The sequence below is a fragment of the Pan troglodytes genome, chromosome 1 (assembly GCF_028858775.2).
Source record: "Pan troglodytes isolate AG18354 chromosome 1, NHGRI_mPanTro3-v2.0_pri, whole genome shotgun sequence".
Classification (NCBI taxonomy): domain Eukaryota; kingdom Metazoa; phylum Chordata; class Mammalia; order Primates; family Hominidae; genus Pan; species Pan troglodytes.
In genome coordinates, this window is record NC_072398.2 from 93,403,522 (window position 1) to 93,430,180 (window position 26,659).

The 26,659-nt window shown below is 43.3% G+C and overlaps 1 protein-coding gene across 8 annotated transcripts in view; it reads left to right on the top strand.

The window, feature by feature from the left end:
- GON4L (gon-4 like) overlaps window positions 1–26,659 on the top strand; it is a 110,488-nt gene that overhangs the window by 57,902 nt on the left and 25,927 nt on the right. For all 8 annotated transcript variants that reach the window (XM_054672179.2, XM_063812306.1, XM_054672201.2 and 5 more), the window contains 5 exons: window positions 7,170–7,271; window positions 16,947–16,987; window positions 18,217–18,320; window positions 24,467–24,665; window positions 25,826–25,912. In XM_054672179.2, the coding sequence (XP_054528154.2) occupies window positions 7,170–7,271; window positions 16,947–16,987; window positions 18,217–18,320; window positions 24,467–24,665; window positions 25,826–25,912 (533 nt within the window). The remainder of the gene's footprint in view (window positions 1–7,169; window positions 7,272–16,946; window positions 16,988–18,216; window positions 18,321–24,466; window positions 24,666–25,825; window positions 25,913–26,659) is intronic.

Consider the following 26,659-nt stretch of genomic DNA (forward strand, 5'->3'; position numbering starts at 1 on the left):
TACATGAAATTTTTAATATGATTTTTTTGGGGTTTATGTATCTCTTAGAGTTTATTTATTGGCACTTCATTTTCCTACCAGTCATTTCCAAAGCCTTTGACACCAAGGTTCAAGTTTGGTTCCCCAGAGGGACTACTGATAATACTTTGGTATGCATCTGTGAGAGTTTTCAATGTGTAGTTACTTTTTAGTTTTCCACATTAATGTGGGGATAAAAATAATTAAATTTTAGTCCTAAATTTAAATTTAAGACTTTTCTCAAACATTTAGAAAAGATAGTCCAGGCGTGGTGGCTCATGCCTGTAATCCCAGTACTATGGGAAGCCAAGGCATGAGGATTGCTTGAGGCCAGGAAGTCAAGACCAGCCTGGGAAACACAGTGAGACCTCATTTCTATTTTTTTTTTCTTCGACAGAGTCTCGCTCTGTCGCCCAGACTGGAGTGCAGTGGTGTGATCTCGGCTCACTGCAACCTCTGCCTACTGGGTTCAAGCGATTCTCCTGTCTCAGCCTCCCCAGTAGTTGGGATTACATGCGCCTGCCACCTTGCCTGGCTAATTTTTGTATTTTTAGTAGAGACAGGGTTTCACCATATTGGTCAGACTGGTCTCGAACTCCTGACCTCAGGTGATCCACCCTCCTTGGCCTCCCAAAATGCTGGGATTACAGGCATGAGCCACCGCACCTGGCATTTCTATTTTTAAAATAAAATAAAATATTAAAAAAGAGAGAGAAAATAACAAGAAGCAAATTGTTTTAAATCTTATCATATTTCTTTTTTTTACCCACCCTCTGTAGTAGAGGGGCTAACAAGCCACAAAATGAAAAAAATTGTGTAAGGAGAAAAAGATGGAGTTTGAAGCTGAGTCATTAACATGCAAAGTGTAGAATCAGTTCCTTCATAATTAGCAACTGATATATTATCCCATTAGTCATTCTGATAGGAGTCTAAGCTTCTGAGTTTTCCATTACTCACCCCTTTGACAATCTGATGAAAACTATGCAGCCTTCCCCCAGAAAAAAATGTACATATCCAAATACATGAAATTTTTATATGATTTTTGGGAGATACATATCTTTTAAAGTTTATTGACACTTCCTGTTTCTACCAGGTTCAGAAATCTCCACAAAAAGGAATAGACAGGACAGAGAGTTCTTTTTTTTTTTTTTTTTTTGAGCAGCAGCAAGATTTATTGTGAAGAGTTAAAGAACAAAGTTTCCACAACGTGGTAGGGGACCCGAGTGGGTTGCCCAAGGACAGATAGTTCTAACCACTTTGTAGGCAGTGAAATCTCAGAGAAATTCATTGTCTTGCTCAAAGTTACAGAATCAATTTGTTATACTCCTAGGAGTAGAACCCAATTTAATATTCTAGGAACATGTCTCAATCAGACAGGTTTCACGGTAAGTTAAACCTTTTTTTTTTTTTTTTTTTGAGACAGAGTCTGGCTCTGTTGCCCAAGCTAGAGTGCAGTGGCACAATCCCTGCTCACTGCAACCTCCGCTCGGGTTCAAGTGACTCTTCTGCCTCAGCCTCCAGAGTAGCTGGGACTACAGGTACGCGCTACCATGCCCGGCTAATTTTTGTGTTTTTAGTAGAGATGGGGTTTCACCATATTGGCCAGGCTTGTCTCGAACTCCTGACCTTCTGTTCCACTCGCCTCAGCCTCCCAAAGTGCTGGGATGACAGGCTTGAGCCACCGCACCTGGCCTAAACCATTTTTTTTTTTTTTGAGACAGAGTTTCACTCTTGTCCCCCAGGCTGGAGTGCAGTGGCACGATCTCGGCTCACCGCAACCTCTGCCTCTCAGGTTCAAGCGATTCTCCTGTCTCAGCCTCCCAAGTAGCTGGGTTTACAGGCATGTGCCACCATGCCTGGCTAATTTTGTATTTTTAGTAGAGTCAGGGTTTCACCATGTTGGTCAGGCTGTTCTTGAACTCCTGATCTCAAGTGGTCCACCCACCTTGGCCTCCCAAAGTGCTGGGATTACAGGTGTGAGCCACCACGCCCGGCCTAAACCATTTTTTAAAAGTATATGACTTTTCATAATGAGCTGTGTTTTTTGTTTTGTTTTGTTTTGTTTTGTTTTTGAGACGGAGTTTTGCTCTTGTTGCCCAGGCTGGAGTGCAATGGCACGATCTCAGCTCACTGCAACCTCTGCCTCCCAGGTTCAAGCGATTTTCCTGCCTCAGCCTCCCAAGTAACTGGATTACAGGCATGTGCCACCACGCCTGGCTAATTTTGTATTTTTAGTAGAGATGGGGTTTCTCCATGTTGGTCATGCTGGTCTCGAACTCCCAACCTCAGGTGATCCGCCCGCCTCGGCCTCCCAAAGTTCTGGGACTACAGGCATGAGCCACTGCTCCTGGCCTTCATAATAAGTTGTGCTTTTTATCTTTGGCACAGGCTAATACAAAATAATTACAGTAAGAAAGTCAGGTTCTCCTAGCGTTATTGGTAGCAGCAGCTTTGGTGCTCATTTTCATCACTTTGGTTCAAAGGCCTAAGATGGTAGCTATTGGGAAGGAAAGGCCAGGCAGAACTGACTTTCAGGATTTTGTTTCTCATAATTTGGTTCCGAGAACTTGAATCAGAATTGAAGAGTGTATGGATATGTAGGGTGATGTTTATTAAAGATACAGATTTCAGGGCTTCACCCCTTACCTACTGAATCAGAATCTAATGAGTATGGTCTAGGGATCTAATTCTGATATATCTAGAGGATTGGAAACTACTGGTCTGGGAAAGGTAAGAGTGCATGATAAAGGTTGATTGGGGAATTGGACTAATGGTTAGGGGGAGGGTGAAAATCCTCTTTTCTTAAAATAAAACTTCAGTTTGTTTTGTTTTGTTTTGAGACAGGGTCTCACTCTTGTCACCCAGGCTGGAGTACAATGGTGCGATCTTGGCTCACTGCCACCTCCACCTCTCAGGTTCAAGTACTTCTTCTGCCTCCACCTCCCTAGTAGCTAGGATTACAGGCACATGCCACCATACCCAGCTAATTTTGTATTTTTAGTAGAGACGGGGTTTCACCATATTGGTCAGGCTGGTCTTGAACTCCTAACCTCAGGTGATCCGCCCACCTTGGCCTCCTAAAGTGCTGGGATTACAGGCGTGAGCCACCATGCCCAGCAACTTCAGTATTTTTGTATGTGCCTATTCGGACAGATTTTTAAAAGAGCACACAAAGCCAATGATTAGGATGGGTGTGGCCTCCAGATCTACCAGTTGAGTTAAAAGACAATACAGGCGGGGTATATCAGCTGGGTAAATACTGACATTGTTAATAAGTCAAAAAAGTGATTAAGCTCCGAGGACATATTCCACAATCAGGGTACTAAAAGCTAAGCAGAACTCAGAAGAATCCCCCTAAATGATTTTTCAGCATCTTTGTTAAATGAGTGCTCTGAGAATAATATTCGCTGACCCATTTGTGTGGTGTGGGCAGAACTATCTATTGCAGTTCTTGCATCCAAACAGATGGAGTCCAAACCTGTGCACACTACTCATTATTATGGGCTCTTCCAGAACTTTCATTATTCAGCAATGTTTGTTAAGAACTTTTTGACCAGGCGCAGTGTCTCTCACACTTCTAATCCCAGCGCTTTGGGAGGCTGAGGCAGGCAGATCATGAGGTCAGGAGATCGAGACCATCCTGGCTAACACAGTGAAACTCCGTCTCTACTAAAAATAAAAATAAAAATAAAAATTAGCCTGACGTGGTGGTGGGTGCCTGTAGTCCCACCTACTTGGGAGGCTGAGGCAGGAGAATGGCGTGAACCCGGGAGGCAGAGCTTGCAGCGAGCCGAGATCGCCCCTCTGTGCTCCAGCCTGGGCGACAGAGTGAGACTCCGTCTCAAAAAAAAAAAAAAAAAAAAGAACTTGCTGTGAAGAGACTTATATAGAAAGTACTATAGAGATTATGAATTATGAAGACAGTATTCTATTCCTAAAGAAATAAAGAATCTGTACTGATAAGTTAAACCCACAAATAGATGAAAAAGATTTGATAATTAAATAGTTATGTGTAAAGAATGCAAATTAATATATTATAAGCTGAGTATAAATGTTGAGTAAAGAATTATCAAGTTAGATTAGGGTTTAATCAGCACAGATTTTTCAGTGATTGTGAATTTTAAATGTGTGTCTGTATAAGTATATATATATTTATATATATTTATATTTATATAAAAAATATATATTTGTTTTTGAGGCAGGGTCTCACTCTGTCACCCTCGCTGGAGTGCAGTGGCGTGATCATGACTCACTGCAGCCTCAAACTCCTGGGCTCAAGCAGTCCTTCCAGCTCAGCCTTCTGAGTAGCTGGGACTATAGGCACACACCACGACACTTGGCTAATTTTTAAAAAGTCATTTGTAGAGATTGGTTCCCACTGTGTTGCCCAGGACATATATATATATATGTGTGTGTGTGTGTGTGTGTTTTGTATTTTTTTTTTCTTGTTAGATAGAGTCTCACTCTCGCCCAGGCTGGAGTGCAGTGGCATGATCCCAGCTCACTGCAACCTCTGTCTCCTGGGTTCAAGTGATTCTCCTGCCTCAGCCTCCCAAGTAGCTGGAATTACAGGCACGCACCATTACTCTTGGCTAATTTTTGTATTTTTGGTAGAGATGGGGGGGGGGGGGGCTCTCACCATGTTGGCCAGGCTGGTCTCGAACCCCTGACCTCAAGTGATCTTCCCACCTCAGCCTCCCAAAGTTCTGGGATTACAGGCGTGAGCCACCATGCTTGGCCCCAGGCTGTATATGTCTGTTTATAACAAAAGATGTTTGTTTATGGCCAGGCACGGTATCCAGTCTGGGCAACAAGAGCGAAACTCCCTCTCGAAAAAAAAAAAAAGATGCTCATTTGTTATGAAAAGTTAAAACATTATGGAAGGGGCGCCAGACTCTGTGGCTCACGCCTGTAATCCCAGCACTTTTTAGGGGCCGAGGCAGGTGGATCACCTGAGGTTAGGAGTTTGAGACCAGCCTGACCAACATGGTGAAACGCCATCTCTACTAGAAATATAAAAATTAGCTGGGCATGGTGGTGCACATCTGTAGTCCCAGCTACTCGGGATGCTGAGGCAGAAGAATCGCTTGAACCCAGCAGGTGGAGGTTGCAGTGAGCCGAGATCGAGCCACTGCACTCCAGCCTGGGCGACAGAGCGAGACTCCACCTTAAAAAAAGAAAAAAAATATATATTGTGGGAGGGTACACAGAGAAATCTTTGTTAATAGTTTTATGTGTTTCTTTCTAGATACTCTGTGGGTGTTCAGTCAAGCATGTATTTATCTCAAACAAGAATTTTTTTCCACAAAAAGAATCATACTATACATATTGGTCTTCATCTGCAACTTGCTTCTTTCACTTAGCAGTATAACATATATTTTTCCATTATAATACATAGATATCACCTCTTCTGTTTAATGGATACATGATAGTAAGAAATTTAGGTATTCTCTTTTTGGTCTTTTTTTTTTTAAATCAGTTCCTCAGTCACACTAGCTGCATTTCTCAAGTCACATGTGGCTAATGGCTACTGTATGATACAATACAATACATGTATAGATCATTTCCATCATCACAGAAAGTTCTGTTAGACAACACTGATCTAAAATTATCTGGAGAAAAATATTACCTTAATATATAATAATTCCATAATTTAATGACTCCTTCATAATTTTTATTTAGTAATTGAAAAGACAGTTTAGCATTAACATTAAAGAAAATTAGGCTGGGCCCTGTGGTTCACTCCTGTAATCCTAGCACTTTCGGAGGCCAATGCAGGCGGAACACCTGAGGTCAGGAGTTCGAGACCAGCTTGGCCAACATGGTGAAACCTTGTCTCTACTAAAAATAGAAAAATTAGCCAGGCGTGGTGGTGGGCATCTGTAATCTCAGTTACTTGGTAGGCTGAGGCAGGAGAATTGCTTGAAGCTGGGAGGCAGAGTTTGCAGTGAGCCAAGATCATGCCACTGCACTCCAACCTGGGTGACAAAGTGAGACTCCATGTCAAAAAAAAAAAAAAGAAAAAAGAAAATTAAAAGGGAGGAAAACATCCATATTTCTATTATTCTAACCTAACAAATGCTTATTATTTTTGTATATTTTTAGCTATTTATGATTCTTATTGTAAGGATATAATTTTTCATGCTTATGATTATTATGTATATATTGTACTTTTGTCATACATGTATTGAACTTTTATAGAATGGTTACATATTCACATTTTATATGTGTACATGTTGAGTATCCCCTTCATCCAAAATGCTCAGGACTGGAAGTATTTTGGATTTCAGATTTTTTCAGATATTAGAATATATGTATTATTATACTTAACAGATAAGCATACTAAATTTGAAAATTTGAAATCTGGGCAGGGTGCAATGGCTCACACTGTAATCTCAGCACTTTGGGAGGCCGAGGCATTCAGATCGCTTGAGCCCAGGAGTTCGAGACCAGTCTGGGCAACATACCAAAACCCTGTCTCTACTAAAAATACAAAAATTAGTTGGGCATGGTGGCATGTGCCTAATCCCAGCTACTTGGGAGGCTGAGGTGTGACAATCGCCTGATCCTGGGCAGTCAAGGCTGCAGTGAGCCATGATCGTGCCACTGCACTTCAGCCTGGGTGACAGAGTGAGACCCTGTCTCAAAAAAAAGGAAAAAGAAAATTTGAAATCTGAAATGCTCCAATGGCTATTCCCCTTGAGAGTCATGTTTGCACTCACAAAGTTTCAGATTTTGGAGTTTTGGATTTGGAATGCTCAACCTGTACTATTTTATACTAAGAAATTATAATTATATAGTCATTCTCTAATTGTTGGGAATTTGGGCCACTCCTTTTTTCACTGTCAGCTTCACTGTACAAGTAGCTTTTACAGAAAGTATTATTTTCATGGAATATACTACACAAAATTAGCTGGGTGTGGTGGCGTATGCCTGTGGTCCCAGCTACTCAGGAGGCTAAGGTGGGAGGATCACTTGAGCCCGGGAGGCGGAGGTTGCAGTGAGCTGAGGCTGTACCACTGCACTCCAGCCTGGGCGACAGAGTGAGACCCTGTCTCAAAAAAATAAAGAATAAATGTGCTTTATTGGAACAGATTCTTAGAAGTTTGAGAACAGAGTTAATGAGCATCTGAAACACTTTTTTTTCCTAGATGAAGCAGATGATGATGATGATCCAGAATATAATTTCCTGGAAGACCTCGATGAACCAGACACAGAGGATTTCCGGACTGACCGGGCAGTGAGAATCACCAGTGAGTCTGTGTTTATTCTAAGTCCTGCTCTTGACTGCTTTGCAGCTGTCTTTGTTTACTTTGTAGATTTTTAGGGGTGAAGTTTGCAGCTCATCCATGTTAAGACATTTAGGTTTCCTTTACCCATTTATTGATCTGATTCTTTAAATTTAGGTATATATTCAGAAAGCCCATCAGTTATTCATTTGTATATCCCACAGTCGTGTATTCAGTCCTTACTGTTTGGCAGGGATTGTGCAAGATGAATAAGACATGGCATCTGTGCTGTAGGAGTTCAGCCTAGTAGGGTGATAGAAACAGAAAAAGTTACAATACAAAGTGATAAATGCTGTAACAGGTTTTACATAAGGTATAATAATGACCTAAAAGAGAGTGTCATCTCCTAGTGTATGATATGGACTAGGATAGGAGAACTTAGGAAAGAATTTGCAGAATGAAATGGCTTTTTATCTTAGTTTTGAAGGAGGAATAAGAAATTTGGTGAATAGGGACAGAGAGGAATATTGCAAATAGAAGAGCATCTGCAAACCACAGAATTGTAAAACATCAAAAAAGTATGTTTGGAAAATAGTAAGTACTTTGGTGGTGGTGTATGAGTGAAAAGACAGAGAAGTGGTAGATAAGATTAGGTAGTGTTTACATCATGGAGGATTTTTAAGCTCTCAAAATGAGGTTTAAGGGCGGGCATGGTGGCTCACGCCTGTAATCCCAGCACTTTGGGAGGTGGAGGCAGGCAGATCACCTGAGGTCAGGAGTTCAAGACCAGCCTGGCCAACATGGCGAAACCCTGTCTCTACTAAAAATACAAAAATTAGCCAGGCGTGGTAGTAGGCACCTGTAATCCCAGCTACTCCGGAGGCTGAGGCAGAAAAATTGCTTGAACTCAGGCGGGAGAGGTTGCAGTGAGCCAAGGTCACGCCAATGCACTCCAGCCTGGGCGACAGAGCAAGACTCCGCCTGAAAAAAAAACGAGGTTTAAGCAGTAAATCAGTAGGAACTGATTTGGATTTTAGAAAGATCACTTTGATTTAATACCAGTTTAATGTATTAATTTGTTAGGTAAAGTGAACAAGACTGGAGGTATGGAAAACAATTATGATAACTTAGCTTGAGTTATTTCTATAAAAAATTATATCATTGAGCTAGGAGTGGTGGCTTACACCTGTAATCCCAGCACTTTGGGAGGCTGGGGCAGGAAGATTGCTTGAGCTTAGGAGTTCGAGACCGGCATAGGCAACATAGAGAAACTTTGTCTGTACTAAAAATTTAAGAAATTAGCCTAATATATTGGCACGTACCTGTAGTCCTAGCTACTCAGGAGGCTGAGGCAGGAGGATTGCTTCAGCCCAGGAGGTCAAGGATTCAGCAAACTATGATAGTGCCACTGCACTCCAGCCTTGGTGGCAGAGGGAGATCCTGACTCAAAAAAAAATTATATCATTGGCTAGTGTGTCAAGCATAGAAAACATACATTTCATCCTGAAGAAATTCTACCTATGGGGAGAAAGAAAAATAAAAAATATATTTCATAAGCCATTGATTTTTATTGTATGTATGCATGACCCTGTACTGGAATAATATACACGACATGGAGAAGGTAAGATGCTGGCTCTTGACCAGGTTATGCAGAGAGCTTTATAAACATCCAAGATATACCTAATTAATGCAGTTCTTTGTGTAAAGAGAATTATGTAAATACAATCCTTTAGAACTTACATTTTATTTTATTGCTTTATTGTGCCTTTCACCTTGCTTTTAAGATTAGAATACCATTTCCTTTGTGAAGCTCTTTCATTTATTTTGATATATTATGACAGGGATAGTGGAAGCATTGAAAGGAAAGCACCAGGAATTAGAGAAAATGTAGAATGAAAAGGTTTGAGGATTTAGGCTTTGAGAAAACTGAAAGGAGAATCTAGGAAGGTACAAGAAAAACCTAGAAAATCTAGTGTCGTAGAAACCAAAGGAAGAGTCTTTTGGCTGGGGCACAGTGGCTCATGGCTATAATCCCGGCACTTGGGAGGCTGAGGCGGAAGGATCGCATGAGCCCAGGAGTTCAAGACCAGCCTGGGCAAGATAGTGAGACATTGTCTCTACAAAAACATTTTAAAAATAAAATGAAAATTAGTTGTTGTGGTGCATGCCCGTAGTCCCAGCTACTTGGGAAGCTGAGGTGGGAGGATCACTTGAGCCCAGGAGGTGGAGGCTGTAGCGAGCAGAGATCCCAACACTGTACTCCAGCCTGGGTCAGAGCAAGACCCTGTTTCAAAAAAAGAGTCTTTCAAGAAGGACAGAATGGTCAACAGTGTTAAATGCAAGTAAAGAAACATCTGCTTAAAGCACAAAAGCAGATCTTAAGTTCAGCTATCATCCTGGAATATATTTGCCTTCCCTTTTTGATTGTTACTTTCTTCAGTTTACGTATAATTTCTCAGGGAGATCCTCCTTCGTTAGGATTGATCTTCTTGCTTTGCATTCCCGTACCACTCTTTTTGTCCTTTTATATACTGATCACCTCATAATTGCTTATTTAATATCTGTCTTCTCCCCTAGACTGTGAACTTCTCAAGAGCTTTGTTTTGTTTATTGCTGTAAAGCTGGTGGCAATATTTGCCAGTCAAATAGAGATGGGTAAATGAAGGGCAGTCTTTCTAGTCATACAGTTCTGTGATGATAGTGAAAGCTGGAGTAGAATTTTTAATTTTTTTTTCTGCCTCCTGTCCTCTTGTGTCTCATTGTCATATTTGATTATAATCTCTTTAAAAGGACTTATCCTTATATGGATAACTAAAATAAAAAAATTAAAAAGCATAGAATCACAGAGTTTGAAAAGCTCCATGTGGTCACATGTTTTTTGCCCGCTTGAGAATTTGTTTACACCTCCTCTGAGGTGGCCTTTTTAGTCTCTGTTTGTATACCTTCAGTGACAGGGAGCTCAACAATTCTGCAGATAGTGTATTGTAAACTTGAACACCTCCTCAATTAATACTTTCCTTATTGAACCCAAATCTGAATGCAAATTCAGATACTTTCCTTATTGAACCCAAATTTGAATGCAAAGCAGGAAGATCAATCCTTTTATATTCCTATTTGTCTTTATGTTATGTTATGTTATGTTATGTTATGTTATGTTATGTTATGTTATGTTATGTTATGTTATTTTTGAGATGGAGTTTCGCTGTTGTCGCCCAGGCTGGAGTGCAATGGTGCGATCTCAGCTCACTGCAAACTCTGCCTCCTGGGTTCAAGCGATTCTCCTGCCTCAGCCTCCAGAATAGCTGGGATTACAGGTGCCCGCCACCACGCCCAGCTAATTTTTGTATTTTTAGTAGAGACGGGGTTTCACCAGGTTGGCCAGGCTGGTCTTGAACTCCTGACCTCAGGTGATCCACCTGCCTCGGCTTCCCAAAGTGTTGGGATTACAGTCATGAGCCGCACTGTGCCCGGCCTCTTATTTGTCTTTTGTTGTTAAAAAAAAAAAAAGTAATTTATTCCCAAGTGTACATATTAAAAGATGTTTCTTAAGTTTTTTTTTTTTTTTTTCCCTATGCAAAACATAGGAAAGTTTCAAGTTTCTTCTGCCAGGTTTCTTCTTCTCCAAAGCCTTGGTGTCCAGACCTCTCACCATGCACATTACTCTTCTCTGGATTCTAGCATTTATTTTCTTTAAACTTTTCCCCTGTTACATCTTATTATGAAATTTAAAAATATATATAGAAAAGTTGAAAAATTATACAGCTAACATTCATATACTCACCACCTACTTTTTTTTGAGATGAAGTCTCACTCTTGTTCCCCAGGCTAGAGTGCAATGGTGTGATCTCGGCTCACTGCAGCCTCCGCCTCCCTGCAGCCTCCGCCTCCCAGGTTCAAGCGGTTTTCCTGCCTCAGCCTCCTGAGTAGCTGGGATTACAGGCGCCTGCCACCATGCCTGGCTACTTTTTGTATTTTTAGTAGAGAAGGGGTTTCACCATGTTGGCCAGGCTCATCTCGAACTCCTGACCTCAGGTGATCTGCCCGCCTCAGCCTCCCAAAGTGCTGGGATTACAAGCGCGAGCCACTGCGCCCAGCCTCACCACCTACTTTCTATAGTTTGTTGTTTTTTTTTTTGAGAAGGAGTCTCGCTCTGTCTCCAGGCTGGAGTGCCGTGGCGCCATCTCAGCTCACTGCAACCTCCAACTCCCTGGTTCAAGTGAATCTCCTGCCTCAGCCTCCCGAGTAGCTGGGATTATAGTCACGCGCCACCATGCCCAGCTAATTTTTGTATTTTTAGTAGAGACAGGGTTTCACCATGTTGGCCAGGATGGTCTCGATCTCCTGACCTTGTGATCCGCCCACCTCGGCCTCCCAAAGTGCTGGGATTACAGGCGTGAGCCACTGTGCCTGGCCAAACTTTCAGTAGTGTTAATATAAACTGTGTGCCTTTCATATGTGCGGGTTTCACAGCTGCAGATTCAACCAACCTTGAAAATATTCTGAGAAAAAAAAATACAACAGCAAAAAATAATACTAACTGGGCGTAGTGGCTAACATCTGTAATCCCAGCACTTTGGGAGGCTGAGGCAGGAGGATCGCTTGAGCACAGGAGTTTGAGATCAGCTGGGCGACATACTGAGATCCCATCTCTACAAAAAACTTTAAAATTATCTGGGTGCAGCCGGGCATGGTGGCTCACGCCTGTAATCCCAGCACTTTGGGAGGCCAGGGTGGGCAGATCACGAGGTCAGGAGTTCGAGACCAGCCTGGCCAATATGGTGAAACCCCATCTCTACTATAAATACAAAAATTAGCCGGGTGTGGTGGCTCACGCCTGTAGTCCCAGCTACTAAGGAGGCTGAGGCAGGAGAATCGCTTGAACCTGGGAGGCGGAGGTTGCAGTGAGCCGAGATCGCGCCACTGCACTCTAGCCAGGGCAACAGAGTGAGACGCTGTCTCAAAAAAAAAAATTATCTGGGTGCATTGGTGTGTGCTTGTAGTCCCAGCTACTCTGGAGACAGAGTCAGGAGGATCCCTTGAGCCCAGAAGTTCAAGGTTGCAGTGAGCTGTGATCATACCACTACCACTGCACTCCAGCCTGGGTGACAGAGCGAGAGCTTGTCTCAAATAAATAAATAAAAAATAATAAGGTATAACAAGCATTTACATTGTATTAGGTGATAAGTAATCTAGAGATAAGGTATACAGGAGGATGTGTGTAGATTATATGCAAATACTACATCATTTTTATATAAGGGACTTGAGCATCCTCAGATTTTGGTATCCATGGATATGAAATGGTTCCAGGAGATTGGCTCCTGGAACCAATCTCCACAGATACTGAGGGATGACTTTATTTGCCTTATCATGCAGCTGTCCATCTCCCTCTCCGTCTGTGGATGCATCTTAGTTTTCAAATGCATTTCAGAGTAAATTATACTTCACTTTTTTTTCTTTTTTTTAAATTCAGACAAGGTCTATGTTGCATGGGTTGGTCTTGAACTCTTGCAGTCAAGCGATCTTCCCACCTCAGCCTCCTGACCAGCTGAGATTACAAGCGTGCACAATGGCACCTGGCTATACGTCACTTTTTTTTTTGTATTTTTAGTAGAGACGGGGTTTCACCATCTTGGCCAGGCTGGTCTCGAATTCCTGACCTCGTGATCCTCCCACCTCTGCCTCCCAAAGTGGTGGGTTTACAGGCATGAGCCTATACTTCACTTTTAACCACTTCAGCATGCATATAATGAACTAGAGCTCTATATTTGTTTATGATTTCTTTTTATAGGTAATTTTACACACAGTATATCACACACATCTCAAGTGTACCATTTAATGAATTTTGACATGTGTGTACCTATGTGACCCAAATCCCTATCAGGATATAGAATCCTCACCCCAGGAAGTTTCCTCATGCCCCTTCCAAGTCAATCCCCACACCATCCCTTCAGAGGCAACCACTGTTCTGATTTTTTTTTTTTTTTTTTCCGAGACAGAGTCTCGCTCTGTCACCCAGGCTGGAGTGCAGTGGTGCGGCTCACTGCAAGCTCCGCCTACCGGGTTCACGCCATTCTCCTGCCTCAGCCTCCCAAGTAGCTGGGACTACAGGTGCCTGCCACCATGCCCGGCTAATTTTTTGTATTTTTAGTAGAGACGGGGTTTCACCGTGTTAGCCAGGGTGATCTCGATCTCCTGACCTTGTGATCCACCTGCCCTGGACTCCCAAAGTGCTGGGATTACAGGCGTGAGCCACTGTGCCCGGCTTTTTTTTTCTTAATCACAGGTTATGTTTGCCAGTTTTAGAACCTCACATAAATGGAATCATATAGGATGTGCTTTGTGTGTAAGGCTTCTTTCACTCAGCATAATATTTTTGAGATTCATTTGTGTTGCATGTGTCATTAGTTTGTTCCCTTTTATTGTTGAGTAGAATTTCGTTGTGTATATATACTACAGATTATCTATTTTTGTGTTGATCACCTGGGCTATTTTTAATTTTGGGTAACGAATAAAGCTGCGCTGAACTTTTTTGTGCAAGTCTTTGTGGAAATGCTTCATTTCTGTCTCTCTTTCATTTGTTCCCACCTATGAGTTAGAAAAGCCGTATTTCATTTATCTTGGGTCAGCTGTATAGGAGACAAATCACTGGGTCACAGGGTATGTTTAGTTTTATAAGAAATTGCCAGACCATTTTCCAAAGTGGCTTTCCATTTTACATTCTTATCAGAGTTCTGGTTGCTCTACATCCTCAGCAACATTTGGATTTTAATTTTTTTTGTTGGCTGGGCATGGTGGCGCACACCTGTAATCCCAGCACTTTGGGATACTGAGGCAGGCAGATCACTTGAGGTCAGGAGTTCAAGACCAGCCTGGGCAACATGGTGAAACACCGTCGCTACTAAAACTACAAAAAATTAGCCAGGCGTGGTGGCGCATGCCTGTAGTCCCAGCTACTTATGAGGCTGAGGCATGAGAATTGCTTGAAGCCGGAAGGTGGAGGTTGCAGTGAGCTGAGATCGCGCCACCGCGCTCCAGCCTGGGCAACAGAGTGAGACTCAGTCTCAAAAAAATAAAATAAAAAATAATTAAATTACTTAAGTGATTTTGTTTTTGTTTTTGTTTTGTGTTTGAGACAGAGTCTCACTCTGTCTCCCAGGCTGGAGTGCAGTGGTACTATCTCTGGTCAGCGTAGCCTCTGCCTCCCGGGTTTAAGAGATTCTTGTGCCTCAGCCTCCCAAGTAGCTGGGATTACAGGCATGTGCTACCATGACTGGCTAATTTATTTATTTATTTATTTTTGAGATGGAGTCCTCGCCCTGTTGCCCAGGCTGGAGTGCATTGGTGCTGTATTGGCTCAGTGCAACCTCCACCTCCTGGGTTCAAGTGATTCTCCTGCTTCAGCCTCCCGAGTAGCTGGGATTCCAGGTGCATGCCACCATGCCTGGCTAATTTTCGTATTTTTAGTAGAGACGGGGTTTCACCATGTTGGTCAGACTGGTCTCGAACTCCTGACCGCAGATGATCTGCCTGCCTCGGCCTCCTAAAGTGCTGGAATTACAGGCGTAAGCCACTGCCCGTGGCCTGGATCTTAATTTTTTTAATGTCCTCTTAAGAAGGGCCTTTATAGAATTGTTCACAGTCCTCCAGACATAGTGTTAGACTCTGCTCTAGTTCAGTGATATGTTTGCCTTGTTGGTTATGAGCCCCGTTTTGGAGCAACTGTGTCTTATTGAACTTGATATCAACCAAAACTTTTTTTTTTCCTCAGATTCTTGTAACAACCAAAACTTTCAGGTCTTTTTCACATTATTTTTAAGCCACGTCACCTTTTCATGCAGTTAATAAACTGATCTTTAAAACTCTTGCTGGGCACGGTGGCTCACGCCTGTAATCCCAGCACTTTGGGAGGCTGAGGCGGGTGGATCACAAGGTCAGGAGATCGAGACCATGGTGAAACCCCGTCTCTACTAAAAAATACAAAAAATTAGCCAGGCACGGTGGCAGGCGCCTGTAGTCCCAGCTACTCAGGAGGCTGAGGCAGGAGAATGGCGTGAACCTGGGAGGTGGAGCTTGCAGTGAGCCAAGATCGCGCCACTGCACTCCAGCCTGGGCAACAGAGCGAGACTCCGTCTCAAAAAAAAAAAACGAAAAAACTCTTAACTGTAGGACTGGGCACCGTGGCTCACACCTGTAATCCCAACACTTAGGGAGGCCAAGGTGGGAGGATCGCTGGAGCCCAGGAGTTTGAGACCAGCCTGGGCAACATAGCAACATGCTGTCTCTATTAAAAAAAAAATTCTTAAACATAGAACTTTCAATTTTTCCGTGTATGTTGCATCCAGTTGATTTGAGAAAATATAATTTTGAATTTTCCGTCTGTTGGATTGGCAGTCCCTTTCAGCTTTACATCATCTACATATTTGTTAGGTATGTTCTCTGGGTCTTCTAAGTCACCGATGGAGTTCTTGAATAGTTCAGATCTAAAGACAGCGTCCTATAAAACCCTGCTGGAAACTTGTCTCTCTCTCTCTTTTTTTTTTTTAAGACAGTATCTTGCTCTGTCGCCCAGGCTGGAATGCAGTGGCATGATCTTGGCACACTGCAGCCTCTGCCTCCTGGACTCAAGAGATTTCTCTCACCTCAGCCTCTTGAGTAGCTGGGACTGCAGGTGTGCGTCACCAAGCCCAGCTAAATTTTTTTGTAGAGATATGGTTTCAACATTTTGCCCAGGCTAGGAGACTCATCTCTTGATTCCATTCAGTACTGTGTGGATTTGGATAGGTCATCTAATTATAAAATCATCTAGCTCACATTTTCTCCTGTCTTCCTTTTAGAATTTAAGCTTCATGAGAATAGAACTCTCTCTCTCTGTCTCTCTCTCATTCTCTCATATATCCCAAGCATCTAAAACATGGATTGAAGCATAGTGCTCAATAAATGTGTTTTGTTGTTGTTGTTGTTGTTGTTGTTTTTTTTTGAGACAGAGTCTCGCTGTGTTGCCCAGGCTGGAGTGCCGTGGCGCAGTCTTGGCTCACTGCAAGCCCCGCCTCCCGGGTTCACGCCATTCTCCTGCCTCAGCCTCCCGAGTAGCTGGGACTACAGGCGCCCATCACCACGGCCGGCTAATTTTTTGTATTTTTAATAGAGACGGGGTTTCACCATGTTAGCTAGGATGGTCTCAATCTCCTGACTTCGTGATCCATCCGCCTTGGCCTCCCAAAGTGCTGAGATTACAGGCGTGAGCCACCGCTCCCGGCCTCAATAAATGTTTTTGAATAAATGAATGAAGGATAGCCAGTCATGGTGGCTCACACCTGTAATCCCACCATTTTGGGAGGCCGAGTTGGGCTGATCACTTGAGCTCAGGAGTTCGAGACCAGCCTGGTGGAAACCTCATCTCTACAAAATATACAAAAATTAGCCAGGCATGGTGGCATGCGTCTGTGGTCCCAGCTACTTGGGGAACTGAGGTGGGAGGAGCGATTGGACCAGGGAGGGGATGCGGAGGTTGCAGTGAGCTGAGATCGTGCCACTGCGCTCCAGCCTGAGTGACATAGTGAGACCCATCTCAAAAAAAGAAGGATAGATATGAAGAATTTGTCATGCCTTGTTGAAAACATTATACATTGTCTTCATGGAATTCCTCCTTATTGTAAAATCTTATTTATACCAACAACATACTGTCTGGCTTTCTTGCAGAAAAGGAAGTAAATGAGCTGATGGAAGAGCTGTTTGAAACTGTGAGTAATGAACCTCGAGTGAGAACATGGGATTTTAAGTCAGTTCTCCAGCAAGATGTGTCATTTGGTCTCTGTGATGCTCCCTCTAGGAGAGGGGGTCTGACTGAACCAATTCTCCTTTTAGTCTACCTGGGAAAGAATATAATGACAAGGGAATTTTGCTAACTACTAGACTCTTGATTATATACATGTATGTTGTTCTTATTAACATTTTCCTTGAAACTTCTTTTTGTTTGAGGGGGGTCTTGCTCCATCACCCAAGCCAGAGTGCAGTGGTGAAATTACAGCTCACAGCAGCCTTGACCTTCTAGGCTCAAGCAGTCCTTCGTCTAAGCCTCCTGAGTAGCTGGGGGACACCAACACACCCAGCTAATTATTTTATTTGTAGAGACAGGGTCTTACCACATTGCCCAGGTTGTTCTGGAACTTCTGGGCTCAAGCAATTTTCCTGCCTTGGGCCTCCCAGTGCTGGAATTATAGGTGTGAGCCAGTATGCCTGGCCCCTGGAAAACTTTTGATGACTTCCCCTACTGTCATTTGGTGTGTCCTTAAAGATTGTCAACTAGTTTTAAACTACTTTGTGTACAAATAATCACCTTTTTCATAAATTTGTTTCAAAAGATTTTTCGTTTTAAGAGATTGATCATTTTGAGGCTGGGTGCAGTGGCTCACGCTTGTAATCCCAGCACTTTGGGAGGCCACGGCAGGTGGATCATCTGAGGTCAGGAGTTTGAGACCAGCCTGGCCAACATGATGAAACCCTGTCTCTATTAAAAATACAAAAATTAGGCATGGTGGCGGGCACCTGTAGTCACGGTTACTGCAGAGGCTGAGGCAGGAAAATTGCTTGAACCTGGGAGGCAGAGGTTGCAGTAAGCCCAGATTGTGCCACTGCACTCCAGCCTGGGCAATAGAGCAAGACTGCAAGACTCTGTCTCAAAAAAAAAAAAAAAAAAAAAAGGAGAGAGAGATTGATAATTTTGAGTTATCCACGCTCTGTCCTTACTGTTACAAGTTGACTGGTTGAATGACTTCTTTCTTGGCATAATAGCCATCCCAAGTGTGGGTTTGTGGGAATCCTGAAGTGAGAAAGTTCTGACATTGGCTCTTTCTGGGTGCCAGCATTATTAAAGTCTTGTAATCTATAGTTTTCACTCTTCCTTCCCAATACTGGAGCAACATTCAGAGGCCCATTCCCCAGGAAAACCCTCCCTTTCCTTTGCCCACAGTTCCAAGATGAGATGGGATTCTCCAACATGGAAGATGATGGCCCAGAAGAGGAGGAGCGTGTAGCTGAGCCTCGTCCTAACTTTAACACCCCTCAAGCTCTACGGTAGGCTAGTTGAAGACCTTGAGATTTGGAATAGAGGAAAAGTTTATTTCTGAAAAGGTTTTCAGAAGTTGCAATTGATAATTTTTCATCCCAAACCAGCTTCTGTTACTGATGTAAGGATGCAGAGCCCTGTCAGGAGTTAGGTGTCAAGTGAAGTCTTCTTGTTATGGGGCAGTGCAGCTGTAGGCCAAGCTATATCCGTTTGGGAAGGGAGAAAAAACAGTAGCTGGCATCCATATCCACTTCTCCGGGTGAGTGGTGCTGGAGAGGTATGTAGGACTCAATGTGGCCAGCCACACAAACTACCCCATATTGTAATATCCTGTCTGTCCCTTTTGTTCTTTTTATGTGCCATTAATATCTGCTAAATGTGACTGAAAATTTGTTATTCACCTAGGCATTAGTGGAGCAAACCCTGAAGCACCTGCAGTAAGGAGTCTGAAACATATGTGCTGACCTTTTTGCCTAAAGTTGGCACTTGTGTTACAGCATCCAGAAAGTAGAGGCTTTAATTTTTTCCTCATTTTGTGGTGGATTTGCATCTGCACTTTATTCTATTGTTATCCATTGCGAGTAGCAGCATGTAGTCATTAGATGGATGGCTAGATGTCAGGATTCAGTTTGTGCCATAAGTGGAACAAAGCAAAGAGAATAGTCCCTGTAATTAGGCCTGGGTTTGAACCTAACAGCATTACTAAGCAGAGAGCTTGGGATCCATCTGAAAGCTAGACCTTTAGGGATTTTTCAATTTAGTGAAAAAAGATAAGATATGCCAACCAATGTCTAAAAACTAGAAATACCAGTAATTCTCCATTACAACAAATATCACAATACAACTACATCAAAAACCTCAAGATTGCTAAGTCAGTATTTGACCCATTATTTTAAGTTACAGCTCATAAAACAAAATTCTGTTATAGCAGAATGGAACCATTCATCCTGGGAACATATAATGGGATTTGATCTATAAATGTGTTTTGGTTCTGCTGATTGACTCTTTGTAACTTCTTAAAATTTGGGAAGTGTAGGCTGGGCGCAGTGGCTCATGCCTGTAATCCCTGCACTTTGGGAGGCTGAGGCAGGGGGATCACCTCAGGTTAGGAGTCGAGAGCAGCCTGGCCAACATGGTGAAACCCCATCTCTACTAAAAATACAAAAATTAGCCAGGCATGGTGGCAGGTGTGTGTAATCCCAGCTACTCAGGAGGCTGAGGCAGGATACTCACTTGAACCCGGAAAGCGGAGGTTGCAGTGAGCCGAGATGACAGCCTGCTTGACAGAGAGAGACTCTGTCTCAAAAAAATAAAATAAAATAAAATAAATAAAATTTGTAAAGTATAGAAATAATTTAAAACTCTTGTTAGAATTCAGTTACCTTCTGGTATTTAGTAGAATACAGTCATATATCATCTCATGGTGATACATTCTGTGAAATGTTATCATTAAACGATTTCATCATTGTGTAGAAAGCACTTGGATAAACCTAGATGGTTTAGCCTACTGCATACCTAGGCTATACAGTATAACATATTGCTCCCAGGCCACAAACCTGTATAGCATGTTATTCTGCTGAATATTGTAGGCAATTGTAACACAATGGTAAGTACATATGTATGTAAACATAGAAAAGGTACAGTAATCTTATGGAGCCATCTCTGAATATGTGGTTCATTATTGACTGAAACATTATGTGGCACATGACTGTACTTGGGCAGCTGCTGCTTCTCTTTCAGTTGCAAATGCAAACCTGTTATAATCTTTGACTAAATAAAGCATCCTGGATTCTGTAAGTCCATAGATAGTAAAAACATCTTAAAACACAATAAAGAAGAGAGAGGAAAAAAAAGAACAAAACAAAAACCCTGGGAAAGTGAGTTATCTGTGCTTCCCTTGTCAGTTATCCAAGTAATACTTATTAAAACTAGGTGCAAGGCCACGTGTGGTGACTCACACCTGTAATCTCAGCACTTTGGGAGGCTAAGGCAGGCAGATCACCTTAGGTCAGGAGTTCAGACCAGCCTGGTCAACATGGTGAAACCCCATCTCTACTAAAAATACAAAAATTAGCTGGGTGTGGTGGCACATGCCTGTAATCCCAGCTACTTGGGAGGCTGAGGCAGGAGAAACACTTGAACCCGGGAGGCGGAGGTTGCACTGAGCTGAGATTGTGCCACTGTACTCCAGCCTGGGCGACAGAGTGAAACTGTCTCTCAAAAAATAATAATGGGCCGGGTGCGGTGGCTCACGCCAGTAATCCCAGCATTTTGGGAGGCCAAGGCAGGCGGATCACAAGGTCAGGAGTTTGAGACCAGCCTGACCAACATGGTGAAACCCCGTCTCTACTAAAAATAAAAAAATTAGCCAGGCATGGTAGCACTCGCCTGTAATCCCAGCTACTCAGGAGGCTGAGGCAGGAGAATCGCTTGAACCCAGGACGCAGAAGTTGCAGTGAGCCAAGATCATGCCACTGCACTCCATCCTGAGAGAGAGAAAAAGACTCCATCTCAAAAAATAATAATAATAATAATAATTATAGATCAGGCGTGGTGGCTGGCACCTGTAATCCCAGCACTTTGGGATGCCGAAGCAGGCATATCACCTGAGGTCAGGAGTTCGAGACCAGCTTGGCCAACATGGCGAAACCTGTCTCTACTAAAAATGCAAAAAAAATTAGTCGGACGTGTTGGCAGGTGCCTGTAATCCCTGCTACTTGGGAGGCTGAGGAAGGAGAATTGCTTGAACCTGGGAGGCAGAGGTTGCAGTGAGCCGAGACCACCCCATTGCACTCCAGCCTGGGCAATAGGAACGAAACTCCATCTCAAAAAAAAATAATAATAATAATAGTAATAATAATAATAAATACAACTACGTGCAGGCTATGTTTCCATTACCTACTTTTTTATGCTTCTGGTCTTCTGTTCCTTCAGTGGTAGTAGTGCAGGTGATCAGGTTTTCAGTTCTCAGAAGATTGTATAAGACAGTCCCACAGGCTTTAGGTTTTTACCCTGTGCTGCCCAAACCCACAGTAAATACTATAAAAGAAAGAATGATTTTTATCCCCAATAGATAAATGATAACTTTTTAAAATTAACTATTGAAAACACTTATTTATCTATTGCTTTAATATTGGAGATTACTTGAAATATGATAACCTGCTTGTTGTAGCTACATCAGCAGGTCTTATCCTGATTGCATAGGGTATCAGCACATGCTTAATCACTTAAGTATCTTTTTCTCCTTTTACTTCAGAACTGTCATGCTGGGTTTTTCAGTTTTTGCTTCAGCCCTGGAAACAGTCTCTCAGGAGGGTAGGGGTGGGAAGTTAGGGTTAGGAACCTTAGAAGAGGAATTTATTTTATTTATTTATTTATTTTATTTTATTTTTTTGAAATGGAGTCTTGCTCTGTTGCCCAGGCTGGACTGCAGTGGCGCGATCTCGGCTCACTGCAACCTCTGCCTCCCGGGTTCAAGTGATTCTCCTGCCTCAGCCTCCCAAGTAGCTGGGATTACAGGCACGCATCACCATGGCCAGCTAATTTTTGTATTTTTTCATAGAGACAGGGTTTCGCCACATTAGCCAGGCTAGTCTCGAACCACTGACCTAAAGTGATCCACCTGCCTTGGCCTCCCAAATTGCTGGCATTACTGGCGTGAGCCACCGCGCCCGACTGTTTCTTGACCTTTTAATAATTGTCATTCTGACTGGCAAGGCTTGCTTTCTTAACAAGTCAAAAATCTTCTAGCATGAAGCAGGAAAAGGATATACTAAAATAACTAAAGTAATGATAGTTTACCTGAACAGAACTGAGTGGTTGGTTCAAATCTTACCCTACTGCTCTCCATGAAGGTATTTTCTTTTAGCCCTTTAAATTCCTCTTCCTGGCTGGGTGCAGTGGCTCACGCCTGTAATCACAGCAATTTGGGAGGCCAAGGCAGGTGGATCACTTTAGGTCAGTGGTTCGAGACTAGCCTGGCTAACGTGGCGAAACCCTGTCTTTACAAAAAAATACAAAAAGTAGCTGGCCGTGGTGATGCGTGCCTGTAATCCCAGCTACTCTGGAGGCTGAGGCAGGAGAATCACTTGAACCCGGGAGACAGAGGTTGCAGTGAGCTGAGATCATGCCACTGCAGTCCAGCCTGGGCGACAGAGCAAGACTCCATTTCAATAAATAAATAAATAAATAAATTCCTCTTCTAAGGTTCCCAACCCTAACTTCCCACCCCTGCCCTCCTGGGAGACTTTTTCCAGGGCTGAAGCAAAAATTCAAAAACCCAGCATATCAGTTCTGAAGTAAAAGGAGAATAAGATAGGTAAGTGATTAAGCACGTGCTGATACCCTATGCAGTCAGGGTAAGATCTGTTGGCCAGGCGCAGTGGCTTACGCCTGATTCCAGCACTTTGGGAGGCCAGGTGGATCATGAGGTCAAGAGATCGAGACCATCCTGGCCAACATGATGAAACCCAGTCTCTACTAAAAATACAAAAATTAGCTGGGTGTGATGGTGCGTGTCTGTAGTCCCAGCTACTCAGGAGGCTGAGGCAGGAGAATCACTTGAACCTGGGAGGCGGAGGTTGCAGTGAGCCGAGATCATGCCGCTGCATTCCAGCTTGGCGTCAGAGCGAGACTCCATCTCAAAAGAAAAAAAAATCTGTTTATGTAGCTACAACAAGCAGGTTATCTTTCTTTCTTTTTTCTTTTTTCTTTTTTTTCTTTTTTGAGACGGAGTCTCGCTCTGTCGCCCAGGCTGGAGTGCAGTGGCGGGATCTCGGCTCACTGCAAGCTCCGCCTTCCGGGTTCACGCCATTCTCCTGCCTCAGCCTCCCGAGTAGCTGGGACTACAGGCCCCCGCCACTGCGCCCAGCTAATTTTTTGTATTTTTAGTAGAGACGGGGTTTCACCGTGGTCTTGATCTCCTGACCTCGTGATCCGCCCGCCTCTGCCTCCCAAAGTGCTGGGATTACAGGTGTGAGCCACCGCGTCCGGCCAACAAGCAGGTTATCATATTTCAAGGAATCCCTGATATTACAGCAGTAGATAAATAAGAAAATGTAGTATCCCACCAGGGAATACTATACAGCCATAAAAAGGTATGATATCATGTCCGTTTCAGGGACATGGATGGAGGTGAAGCCATCAGCAAGCTAACGTAAGAACAGAAAAACAACACCGCATGTTCTCACTTATAAGTAGGAGCTGAACAATGAGAACACATGGGCACAGGGTGGGGAACAACACACACTGGGGCCTGTTGGGGGAGCGGGGGAAGGGAGAAGATCAGGATAAACTGCTAATGCAGCTGCACTTAATACCAAGGTGATGGGTTGATAGGTGCAGCAAACCACCAAGGTGCACGTTTACCTGTGTAACAAACCTCCATGTCCTGCACATGTATTCTGAAACTTAAAATTAAAATTTTGAGGGCTAGGCATGGTGGCTTACGCCTGTAATCCCAGCACTTTGGGAAGCCGAGATGGGTCATGAGGTCAGGAGATGGAGACCGTCCTGGCTAACACAGTGAAATCCCATCTCTACTAAAAATACAAAAAATTAGCTGGGCGTGGTGGCACGTGCCTATAGTCCCAGCTACTTGGGAGGGTGAGGCAGGAGAATTGCTTGAACCCGGGAGGCGGAGGTTGCAGTGAGCTGAGATCGTGCCACTGCACTCCAGCCTGGGCAACAGAGCGAGACTGTGTCTCAAAAAATATTTAAATTTTGAAAAAAAAATGCAAGGCAGTGCAGCCTGAGTGGATAGGGAAATGGGACAAGCTGAACCTGGGATGGGAGTAACAAGTAAATGAGAGAAGAAATGAGAATGATGAGTTCCCATCAGCTCCTTGGCTGCTTTCTTATCCAGATATTTCTCTGTTCCTAGCATTTTAATTTTTTCTTTATTTGTATATTATTTAGAAGAGGAATTGTAGAGGAATGGGATGGAGTGTAATATAGAATCATCATATTTGATGCATGCTAACTACTTTGGCAAAAGATTTGTAAAAGGCTAAGAGTTTGACTGTTGGCTAAAGTGAGATGGGGGATTAGTAGGGAATGAAAATTGTTCAGGCTCTTTGCTCATCATTGGAACGAATTGGATGTGTTGTGGACCTACGGAAACACTCAAATTCAGTCATCTCCCTGTTGTGAATAGGTTTGAGGAACCACTGGCCAACCTGTTAAATGAACAACATCGGACAGTGAAGGAGCTATTTGAACAGCTGAAGATGAAGAAATCTTCAGCCAAACAGCTGCAGGAAGTAGAGAAGGTTAAACCCCAGAGTGAGAAAGTTCATCAGACTCTGATTCTGGACCCAGCACAGAGGAAGAGACTCCAGCAGCAGATGCAGCAGGTAGGACTTTTCTTGATCATGTTAACATTGGATTTTATTTTTTATTTATTTATTTTTATTTATTTATTTTTTTGAGACAGAGTCTGGCTCTGTCTCCCAGCCTGGAGTGCAGTGGCCCGATATCGGCTCACTTCAACCTCTGCTTCCTGGACTCAAGCATTTCTCCTGCCTCAGCCTCCCGAGTAGCTGGGACTACAGGCGTCCACCACCACACCCAGCTAATTTTTGTATTTTTAGTAGAGACGGGGTTTCACCATATTGGCCAGGCTGGTCTCGAACTCCTGACCTTGTGATCCGCCCGCCTCGGCCTCCCAAAGTGCTGGGATTACAGGCGTGAGCCACTGCGCCCGGCCGTTAATACTGGATTATACCAAGGCCTAACTCTGAGGCCAGAAATTAACAGCTTTGTAAAAGTCAGAGATAGTTACCTTACCACCTCCTAAAACCATAGTATCTTCACATCATTAGGAGCTCGAGAAGTCATCATGTTCATTCATGCCTTATGGCTCAAGGAAGAGAGCACACAAGGACACTAATGGTATTCAGAAATATAGATTTCAAAGAGTCCTATTCTGAAATTTAACAACCTTCACTGTGAGAAGTAGGTTTGTTTTTCCTTTTTCTAACCTCAGTCCCTCTGGATTGAGCTTCCTCTGGTTCTGTCATTTTGTTCAAGGGAACATGTCTGAGAGATTTATGCCAAGATCCTATGTTGTTTTCATACTCCTTTCAGAAAGCAAAATATATGTGATAAAGTTGCAAACATCTTGGTTATTGTCTCTCTGGGGGCTGGGTTACGGTGGCTCACACCTGTAATCCCAGCACTTTGGGAGGCTGAGGTGGGAGGATTGCTTGAGCCAGGGAGTTCGAGAGCAACCTGAGCAACATAGTGAGACCCTGTCTCTACAAAAAATAAAAATAAATTAGCCAGGCATGGTGCCATGCATCTGTGGTCCCAGCTACTCAGGAGGCTGAGGTGGGAGGATTGCTTGAGCACAGGAAGTTGAGAGGGCATGGAGCCATGATTGCATCACTGCACATCAGCCTGAGTGACAGAGAGAGATCCTTTCTCCAAGAAGAAAAAAAAAAAAAGATCTCTCTGGATTCCTGAAATGACAATGTGGTAACATGTCACTTCATCATTTTCTTTCCATCCGCAGCACGTTCAGCTCTTGACCCAAATCCACCTTCTTGCCACCTGCAACCCCAATCTCAATCCGGAGGCCACTACCACCAGGATATTTCTTGTAAGTTTCCAAATATCCGTAACTCTAAAGACTAGAGTATGAAATTAGCTTGGCAGGTTATTTCTTAGTTATTCACTGATCATAATCTATATTTATTCTTCTCTCGGGTATTTTTGATTGCTTTGCCTGCTTTCTGTTAAGGCTTCCTGTGTTTGCTGAGAGAACGTAAGCCACTGATTCCCATGAAAGGACAAGGAGTGTATTCAATTTTCTTAATACTGTCTTTCTGATATTTTTATTGAATCCTCCTCATCTTTAGATCCAACCTAACTTCTTAGGTTTTTGGTACCACTGTTCGTTTTATAGATGTTGAGACTGGGCACGGTGGCTATGCCTGTAATCCCAGCACTTTGAGAAGCCAAAGCAGGCAGATTGCATGACCCCAGTAGTTCGAGACTAGCTGGGGCAACATGCCGAAAGCCCGTCTCTACAAAATACAAAAATTAACCAGATGTGGTGGTGCGTACCTGTATTCTCAGCTACTTGGGAGGCAGAGGTGGAAGGATAGCTTGAGCCTAGGAGGTGAGGGTTACAGTGAGCTGAGATCGCGCCACTGCACTCAAGCCTGGGCGGCAGAGTGAGACCCGGTCTCAAAATAAATAAATAAAATAAAAGTAATAGTCCTAATTCTTGGCTGGGTGCGGTGACTTGTGCCTGTAATCTCAGCACTTTGGTAGGCTGAGGTGGCTGGATCATTTGAGGTCAGGAGTTCGAGAACAGCTTGACCAACATGGTGAAATCCAGTCT